The following is a 10,166-nucleotide window of genomic DNA, read 5'->3' as shown; positions in this document are numbered from 1 at the left end:
TAAACTTCTACATGGGGTACAAAAAATGTTGATGGGAGTAGGTGAAAATGAGATCCACTCTATTTCTACGAAAACCTACAGGATAGCTGTGGGAATTGCACAGTAAAATTCTTTGACATGTTACACAGCATCTTCAAACATGAACCTCACCACTGTCCACAGTCTGTGAGGTTGAGCTATTTGACATCTCACTTAATTTTTGCCAAACATTTGACATAAATACACCACAGAATTGTTATTTTGGCATCCACTACCAAAATCAAATCCCATTTCGAAAAAAATGAGTTAAAAATAACCTATTCCTGCCAGAGAAGAAATGTGTTAAATGTTGACTCATGCAGTAGGCTCAGTCACTCTCCTACCCTAGTTTTACAAGCAGCGAGTTCCATTCATTTCTGCAGAGGTGACTCCTGACCTACTTCAGTGTACGTGGACCAGAGTCAGGCCTTGTCCCTGCAAAAAGCACACTATTCACTGCTCCCTCTGCTGGCCCTGCAGCACCATCTGCTTCTGCAGAAGCCTGAATACAAAAGCAGGTAACATGCAGAGCCCATTTCCAATCCTATCACAATGAAATATCTAGCACGTGTAATCGGGAATTACTAAGCGAAAAGGAAAAAAGAAAAATCCTAAACTCACAATATCTTAAAGTACTAAAGAGTACACTGTAAAAGATATGCAGGGTAATGCTGAAAGCCAAAGTACTCATATATACAGATATACTTGAATATAAAGCAAATTTCCAAATACAGTTGAATCCCAAGAGTTTGGAGAGAAGACAGCAAAGGACACAGCATCTGGTAACAGGCAATGAAGCTCTTCTTACATGATGAAACTAGACCAAGTCACCAGAGAATAGAAGTTGCACCTATCTGCTGGCTGTTCGTGTCACATCTGAATTTGAAAACATTTATAAAAACTACAGAAAATAAATAATAGTAATATTTTAAAATAAAACAGAACTAAAACAGAAGTATCTTTGGTAAAGTCAGATCTGCAGAAAGCTGTCCAAAGTCGGAGCAATTGTTCCTCTAATATTACGGCCCTTTCAGGAACATCTCTGAATTTCACAGAAGTACTCTACTTTGGCACCAGAGTTATCCTGCCAGTTTTGATCCTAAGTTAATCTTCATGGATTTTAAAGAGGGGCCATAGGTAGGGTTTAAAACACAAGCAAATTTTATCCTTAACAACAGAGAAGTTTCCATACATGTTACATAACAGCAAAACTTTTTGATAAAAGTGCATTTCCATACAGAGCTCACAGGGAAATAACACTGCTGTCTGGCAATACTGAACAAGAACTGTCAAGTAATTGTGTAGAGAAGCATTGAAATCGGAAGTGAAACTGGTCAATATTAATTGGCTAATCTGAAAAAAAGGTGAAAAGGAAATTCTCATTAGTGTTTTGAATTATTTTTAGGCTCTATTATTTTTGAGGGACACCGGACATATCAATAAGGGAAAGAGTATGGAACTCAGGAGAACTGAGTTATTTCTGTGTTCTTGGTTTCTACTGGAAACAGCTGTTCCACAAACCTCTGTTTAGATCTTCATACAAGTGATTTATTTTCTTTGCAGTTTATTTCTCCATTTTAGAATAGAAGGACTTTCTTTGTATATTTTATATTTGGACTGTATTAACCTGCTTCAGTGTTCAGGTAGTATAAGACAACTTCAAAAATGATCCCCAGGATAGTGGTCTAACAAGTTGCTTGAGTCTCTAGATGCTATCGTATAAATGATAGTAATGCTAATTCTGCCCTGTGCTTTTTAATTATCTTAGTGCTTAACATTATCTTAGTGAAGTGCTCCACCTTAAAGAGCACTGATCTCCACAGATATGCTGAGCATCGTCTGCAAGAGCTGAGGGCACTTGGCACTTCCCAGGATAAACACAGTACCTTCTACTGTCAAGCACAGTCTCTACAAGGTAAATTGAGATATGTGGAAGAGATAGTAGCTTATCTATAAGGAATCCATTCATTTGTTCACAATCACAGAGGTGTTTCCCAGACTACAACAGATCAGGCATTGTTTAAGGGCCATCTGAAAATCTGGTCTTGATTGAACATGGTTCATCCTAGCAAAAGAAAAATATTTTTGCTTATTTCTACTACTTCGGAATTGTTAATAGGAAAAAAAAATGGCTATTTCTGCAGTTCAGCTGAACAGAGGATGAATCCTAACACAGCTCAGTCTCATCAGAGCAGCAGCAGCACACACAAACTGTACTTCACAGTCACCAAATGGATGGGAATGCTGCCAGCTCTAAGACCTCTCTGTCACTTCTTGAAGTTAAAAATCTAAGGGCAGGAATAAACTGAGACAGGAACTTTCCAGCCATATTCTCTACATTTGTATAGCATGTGAAACACTTAAAAAGTTATGTGTGTGTGCATGTACGTACATATCTATATTTAGCCATCTTGTAAAACTGAAGTGGGACACTACCAATTTAAATTCCAGAGTTTGCGGCCATAGGCATCCTGCCTGTTCTCATTTACATAGCTGCAAATCTTGTGTAATACCCAACTGTCAGCAGGGTTTACTGTAGGTAATACCAGTTTCACAATGTTGATACCAGACCCAACACAGAATCATGCTATCACCCAGTACCACAAAACCACTAAGCATGTTGGGCAGAAAGCAATTAAGATTTCAAAGGTACTTGGGTGTAATCAGGGCATAACCTTTCTTCCATTTCAAAACCTCATCTTTCCAGTTGCTCTGATATTACTAAAGGCCAGAACTCTACTGCTTGCCTTTGTGGCACTTGCAATTCAAGTTGATGGTAGGAAAGTTGGAAATTCTTCCTTTCCTGTAAGATAACAGGCTATGCAGCTCAGTCCAACTCTCTCTCTTCCATTCCCATACTCGCACACGAACCATACAGAGGATCTCTGCTCTGCTCTTCGTCTCTTACTAGGCAGGAGAACAACCAGATAAGGAGTGTGTGTGGTAGCACAACCTGCTTCCAGTCCTCTCACTGTTCCAATGCCATGTAAATACCACTGCCCAGTTTTGCAGGCAGCTAGGCTTGCCCATACTTGGTTGAACAGAATGAGGCAGAGACCTAGTTTCATGAACATCGTGAACATATCAACACCTAATAACTTTAGCACTCTGTAACACCTCACATCCATTACAATGATAAAAACTTGGCTGCTCTTGAGGCATAATGTTTGGTTCCAATGATATGAATTGCTACTGAAATACAAAGACTAGTTCATGTGAAATTAAATGTCAGGAATACTTAGAGTTATTCATAAAGGTCTGATAATAACATTGGCTGTGTTGTCATTGAGGCAGTTATCATAAGTAAGCTGTGGCAATACTTTATTTCCACCACATACCTATTGGAGTAGGATGGAGGATGCTTAGAGTGTTAACTGCTACTTTACCAGGGCTATCTATGCACTTAACATAGAATACAGTGGCAGAGGAAAACGGACATGTAAAGGCTGCATCAGCAACCTCTCTTCCAGTGTTCTGATCTACACAGCTTTAGCTGTAACTACTCCTAAAATGGAACACTTCACAAATAAGAGCAACAAATAAAGACAGTAAAAGCACCATGTTCTATTAGGATGAAAGCAGGAACTGACCCCAAGAAAAATATTACAGTGCACTTGCATTTTACAAAAAAGAAAACAAACAACAAAAAAAAAAACAGGATACTGTGTTGGAATACGATCTACCAGAAACAGAAAACATTGCAACATTTTCTTCACTAAATTTTGGTAACACCAAATATGAAATTCTCACTCACTGAGCTGGGCTGTGAACTACCATAGCAGCAAGGTACCAACACTGCAGAAGTGCATTGCAACTATAAACACTGAGTAAGTTATTAGCAAGACAATACTTCAAGCTATCTATTGACCAGCTGCTGACAAGCTACTACTTACCAAACAAAAATTCTAGGTCTTTTATCTCCCAGATTATCTAGAACTCTTAAACTTCTGGACACAACTCATCTCTGTAATGAACTTCTCCAAAAGCCCAAACAAGCATTCATATCCTTTTCTCTTTCCTCTGACTGCTGGATTAGAAACTTTTGAAGCTAAGATTCTCTTCTGTAACTTTGTAGTGGCATTTTTATTAAAAGAGCATCTGAAAAATAAATCTTAAATGTAAAAATGTTGTACAAAAGTAAAACTTAAGAAAAATAAGGCTTAGCCCTAGTCTGATGTTGTAGAATTGCATTGCTTGCATGTATTATATAACAGATAACCAACTCAACAGTCTCCTATCCTAAAAACTAGCTACTTCACATTAATCCAGCACAAGCAAGGCAAATAGTGATCTACTTCTGAGAACAGCTCTAAGTCAAGATGAGGATGTCCAAGATCAAGGTACAGTGAAACTGAAATATTTAGATGAGATTCCTTCCAGATTTATTTTATATGTCCTATAACATCTCTGTGCTTCTAAGGGATTATAAATCACCATATCTGCACCCCACACGGTCACCAAATGTTTAACTGAGGAATAAAGAGATCAGCAGGAGGTAGATTCCTAGGTTCAGTGCTAGACTTTATCTCAATGATCCCCTTCAAAAAATGTACAGCATTTCTACAATTCACGTTGCAAATAAATTAAACAACTTTTTTTTTCTAAAATTGTCAAACGTTACCTTTAAATGGAGTTTCAGTGTTTTCCGTAGGTCATATACTTTCAAATTCAAGAAAGGAAAAATCCCATTTTGCCTAGTAAGACTACTCCAGATACACACAGATGGATTGAAATTATTTCATGGTGTAACTGATAAAGAAAGTTAATCACTGGATAGAAATTGGTTGGAAAATAGATTTAAATGGCAGAGCAATATAACTTGCCTTATTTGGCTGCCACTGGCAATGCAACAACAGTAGCACTCTTGAGATGCAGAAGAAATGTTTATAGCAGGGAAAACAACACAGAAGCAGACATGCTGAGGTCTCTTTATCTGATAACTTTGTGGTAATTGCCTTTCATGCCCTGTGGCAAGTAGGATGCACTAATTTGGCATTCAGTGAGTACAGCACAGAAGCATAATGCAAACAAAGAAGCATCTAACTCCACACTACTGCTTTGCCTTACTAAATTACCAAGGCACAATAGCATTTGCAACATCAAAAAAGAGTGAGGTAGAGATTTCTACAGGCCAACATCATCCTCTTCCTCAAGTTCAGTTTCACTGGCATCTGAGTAACCTGTCTTGATTTCAATAGTTATTTTTGGCTGGCTTTACTAAGAGGTCTGGTTCTAGCCACCGGCTGAGCTTTCATCCTTAGTCTGCACCCCAACAGAGCAGTTACAGACACTTCTTCCTTTTGTCCAACTGCCGGCTTGCATCTGCCAGCTTGAAGGTAGGAAGTCTTCAAACATCTGTTTTTACCAACGTCAACAACAATTTTGCCTCTGATTTTACTGGGCTTACAACTTGTCCATTTACTGCTTCTTTCTCTTTCTTTTCATTCACCACTGCATAGAAGCAAAGTTATCAGTATTGCTGTGTACAGCTCAGTTCCCACACACCTTTTTCTGTCAAATAGGTTTATTTTTAAACATTCTTAATTTACATTTTAGAGATTTCTTCCCTATTTTTTAAACTGGCAGCGTCTCACCTCTTAAAAACCACATACAGCTGTGCACTCCCTCTTTCTCATAACAGCTGACCCAAAGACAGCAAACCTTTATTACTAACTGCAGGGAAGAATGCACAACACTACTTTCTTCCTGACAGCTGCAGCTCCTCCACATCTGCTTTACAGTCACTCGCTCAGCATCCAGATTCATCACTTCATACAGCTTAATTGTGTGGGAAGAGTACCAAGGACAATAACAATGAAAGAAGAATAGACTAAGGTACACATATAGGTATACACACATATACAAATGCGGCATAATTTTCACCACATAATAATCTTTGCTAATTCTTATTTCCTGTTTCAGGAAATAGATTTCAGGTCACACCCCTGGTCCCCTTATGATAAATCTTTTCAGTGTAACGTTCTTCACACAGCGGTCTCCACAAAAACTAGTTGGCAGATGCCAGAGGACAATTATGTATTAATAACACATTGAGGCAATAAATAGCAAAAAATTGATCCTTCACATCGTTATACATTTATCTGTGGATACCCAGGATTCATTCCTATGGAAGGTAAATTCAGCTCTCATTTCCTTCAGCACAAGCTGTCCACATTTCTGCTAGGCATGAGTTAAGTACAGAGTTTAGTGGTTACTGCTACAGCAAACTGAGTTAAGGTGCAATGAATGCAAAGAGAAATGGATGGAGAGGGACAAAGATGGAGTCCAAGGTCTAAATGCCAGGTTTGCGTGTATGCCAGCTGCTCTGCAGCACAGGAGAGAGAGAGGCAAACAAATACGTACCAGGTTTAATTTCCAGCAGCTTCAGCCTGGAATCCTCAGGAGGATGTAAACGCCTCTTTTTGCGCCAGCAACGTGCCGGGTATGTGTACAGCTGACCTGGGGCCAGGCCTGAAAATTAAAGGCAAAAAATAAAACAATCATATTTCGGTCTGTAAACCACAAAGCACTGTCTCTAGCATTTTTTCCCTTGTCCTTTCAGCATCTCTTGTCAGAGGATTCAATCCTGCAAAGTGTGAGGCAGAACTATGCACTCAAGGCATCCAGCACTCCAGCGGCTCCTTGGCACCTCTGGGGATCAGGCCTACAGAGAATCTAGGTCTCACTCATACACTTCACTCAGCTCACTGAAACCAGAGCTGCACATAAATAATTTGTGATTCCTTCAGGGTAAATAGAATTTCAGCCTCTCTTGGGTCACAGGGCGATGTCTCCTCCACGGGCAGAGAAAGTGCCTTGGGAGAGAAGAGATGAAGTTCTGACACACAAATCATAAGGCCCCAGTATGCAGACCAGCTCAGAAAACACGTCTTCTGAGTGGAAGCAAACGAAAAATCCATGAGGTCTGGCTACTGGGACTTTATATTTTTGCTTGAATTCTGGACTTTTGTTTAAAAAGAGATCCTTTATTCTGGTTATTACCTTCCTCATGCCCACATCCTGAATGAGGGAGGAAATACAACAGTAATGTTTATATTACTGCATGCTCCATTGATTCACATTTGGTGTTGCTGGCCTCTGAGCTGCCCTGGCTCTCATGATAGGCATCCCTTAGCCAATGCTCAAGCTATGCTTTGTTCTCTTATATTCAGGACACAGCAGGGCCCTGTGAATGCACTGCTACTAAGAACACAGAAGCACACTGCCAAGTTACTGCCCCAGTTATTCTTGATACCCAACAAGATCCAGAAATGCTGGAAGAATGTTGTTCTCGCCCCTGCTTCCCTTGACCTCTCTGTCTGCCACTTCTGCTTTTACTCTTCTGCCTTCTGCTGTTGCCCCTTGAAGGGGCTACAGAGCACAACTGAAGTTCCAACCTCACTGCCTTCAGAAAACAAATAAGACCACATAAGAGAGAGGACGGCAGTAATGTTACCATATCTGAAATAGTACCACCAGTAAACAGCTGGACATCATTAAGGCAGCATGAGTAAAGCAAAACAGCTCAAGAACAGCAGGATGGCTTGCTCTCTGCCATTCGCTCTGAAACAGCCCAGAGAGCATATCAGCTCAGGAACAAAGCTGATTCATTGAGCCAGATGCAGATAACACACAAAAAAGACAATATACTGTCACTAGGAAAAAAAAAAGAATAAGAGACACTCACACACCAAATTTATTCACCGTAAGGGAATAGGCTAATCATGTCCTGCAAGCTCTTGGCTTGAAATAGTTGAGCTGTTGGAGATGCCAGTTCAGACTTCAATGATTTCCACCTGCTTCCTGGCCTTGCTGCATAAATGGAGCATCTACATCATACTGCCTGGGTTTGGCCAAACGATGGAATGTTCGCAGAGGTCCTGGCTGCCCGAGGTCACAGTGCAGGCCTAGGCTTTGCACACCCTCTTTTGTCACTGCCCAGATTTCTAGGCATTATGCCCAACACAAGAAGGATGCATTTTGGTGAGCAGCACATGTGACTGTTTTGAGAATAAAATGTGAATAACCAATACTTCTGCAGTGCCTGACACACTTCTACGTGGCACTTTGCAAACATTAACCACTGCAAACAATTGCTATTATGATGGGGTGGATTGTGCCTGCTCTGATGTGAGTCATTGAAGAGGTGGAGGTAAGATGCCTCACCCTTTCACAGCAGGTTTTGTTCAAAAATTTGCTCACAGCATTGAAAAGCGGGGTTGTTAGGCTAAGGAAACAGGACAGAATCAGCCTTCCATTGCACAGACCTCCAGAGAGGAGAGATTTGAATGAAGTGGGCACCACTGCTTTGGACATTTGTTCCAGACAGAGAAAAGCAAGGATCCATTGAAGTTTTGAGGTAATATCCATTAACATGGGTTCAAGTATTGTGAACTCACATATGAATTGGCAATTCTGGATTCAGCCAAGACAGTGAATGCCAACTACAAATGCTGAAAGGCCAATGAGAAACACAGCAGGTATCCTTGAACAGATGAAAGTGGAGAATTCTCCTCCCCTGGGGAAATGCAGTCCACTCCAGGTGGCAGATAGGCTCCTAAGTTCCTCCAACACCAACATCCACGGTTGTGAAGCGTTTTTTCGCCATTTGCCTTTAGACAGTATTTCAGGTCAGGGATACTAAATGAGAAGGAATCCAGCACACAAGACAGATACCAAGAAGGCTGGCAGAGAATTTCTGGAAATGTTCAGGTCTCTCTATTCCTATTTGCAATATCTTTGCTCATTAATGCACAGCCATCCAGTAAAATAAGACAGATATCAAGCTTCATCTTGATTCAAACACATCAGATACTATCTTCAGTCCTCTGCCCTGACACCTATCTGTCTCCATACTGCCTCATGTGAAGCACGGTCCATTGACTGTTTACACAGAGAAGAAGCAATAAATAAAAAAAAAAAGGGTTTGTTCTGAACAAAATCTAGCCTCTGCACAGTTGATCTTGCAGGGCATATAGAAATTACACTTATGCATGTCTTACTGTCTTGCCTTCAGTCCTAGCTGAGCTGTCTCTCCTTCTGGGGCCTTATAGGGCAACCAGAGAAGGTTCCAACCATTTGCTTATAGAGGAAATAGCAGAACCTGCAGTGAGTTATGTTGTTTATCTCATTAGTGTAGGAGAGCCATAACTCAAAGCTCCTGTGAAAGGCTGGGGGAGGAGGAGAGAAGAGGGAGGGAGTTATGTGCAGTATTGTGTGAAATTAACCCTGAACTGTTTATCATGAAATGCAGTTTTCTGACTCCCTTAACAAAGAGGACAGTGAGAAACCAGGTTAATACTCTGAGATCCCAACTCTCCTCTGTTTTTCAAACTCTCTGTAAAAGAAAATAGTTCCTAGAGCTTTGCCATTTGTCTTTACACAGTTTTTCAGGTTACAGATAGTAAATGGCAATGAACATCAAATATAAGATGGATACTACTGGCTGGCAAAGAATTTTTGGAGATGTTCAGTATGAGCATGAGTACAATGTGTATAGCCTGAAAACAGGGACACTAAAACTAAACAAGGATGATTTGACCCACCATAACGCTACTACAAGAAATAGATGATGCAAAGGGACCCAAGGGAGCACTAAATGGGCTAATAAAAAAAATCAAGAAAGAGTAGAGCAAATATGGGGGAGGAGGGCTGCTTCATTTTGATTACTCTAAATTAAAATAACAACAGCATCAGATTTGGTGGCTGAAACAAATGCAGAAAGCCTGATTCACTTAAGACTCTCTATGAGGAATGTTCCACCATTAGTTCCCACTGGATCCACTGACTCTTTTGCAGGGGAAGGCACAGGAAAGTTCAGTATCAGAAGTGAGCAAAAAGATTTGCACAGTGAATTTGCCAAAGGTTGTCCAGAGAGGTAGTGACAGAGCTCTTGGCTCCTAGTGTGATGACTCTTCTAGGATGATTTCCTCTATAAGTGCAGAGACATCAATGAGACCTATACAATACTACGTTTGCTTATCTTCATAGTAAGTGCTCTTGCCAAAACATCATTTGTGTATATAGTGGATGTATACGTGTTTATTACTGAGTTCACAAGGATTAAAAAGCAGCACCTTACTCAAAACCTGATGTTACAAGAACAGGAATTGCATAGCCAAAGTGATTACCAAAAAGAAAAAAATAAA

The 10,166-nt window shown here is 40.3% G+C and overlaps 1 protein-coding gene across 5 annotated transcripts in view; it reads right to left on the bottom strand.

Annotated features, from left to right (window-relative positions):
- DPF3 (double PHD fingers 3) overlaps positions 1-10,166 on the bottom strand; it is a 99,576-nt gene that overhangs the window by 87,493 nt on the left and 1,917 nt on the right. For all 5 annotated transcript variants that reach the window (XM_019615598.2, XM_010711492.3, XM_010711493.3 and 2 more), the window contains exon 2: positions 6,382-6,489. In XM_019615598.2, the coding sequence (XP_019471143.1) occupies positions 6,382-6,489 (108 nt within the window). The remainder of the gene's footprint in view (positions 1-6,381; positions 6,490-10,166) is intronic.

This window comes from Meleagris gallopavo, chromosome 5, assembly GCF_000146605.3.
Source record: "Meleagris gallopavo isolate NT-WF06-2002-E0010 breed Aviagen turkey brand Nicholas breeding stock chromosome 5, Turkey_5.1, whole genome shotgun sequence".
Classification (NCBI taxonomy): Eukaryota; Metazoa; Chordata; class Aves; order Galliformes; family Phasianidae; genus Meleagris; species Meleagris gallopavo.
The sequence above is the reverse complement of the archived record's forward strand: the minus strand, read 5'-3'. Positions and strand labels throughout refer to the sequence as shown.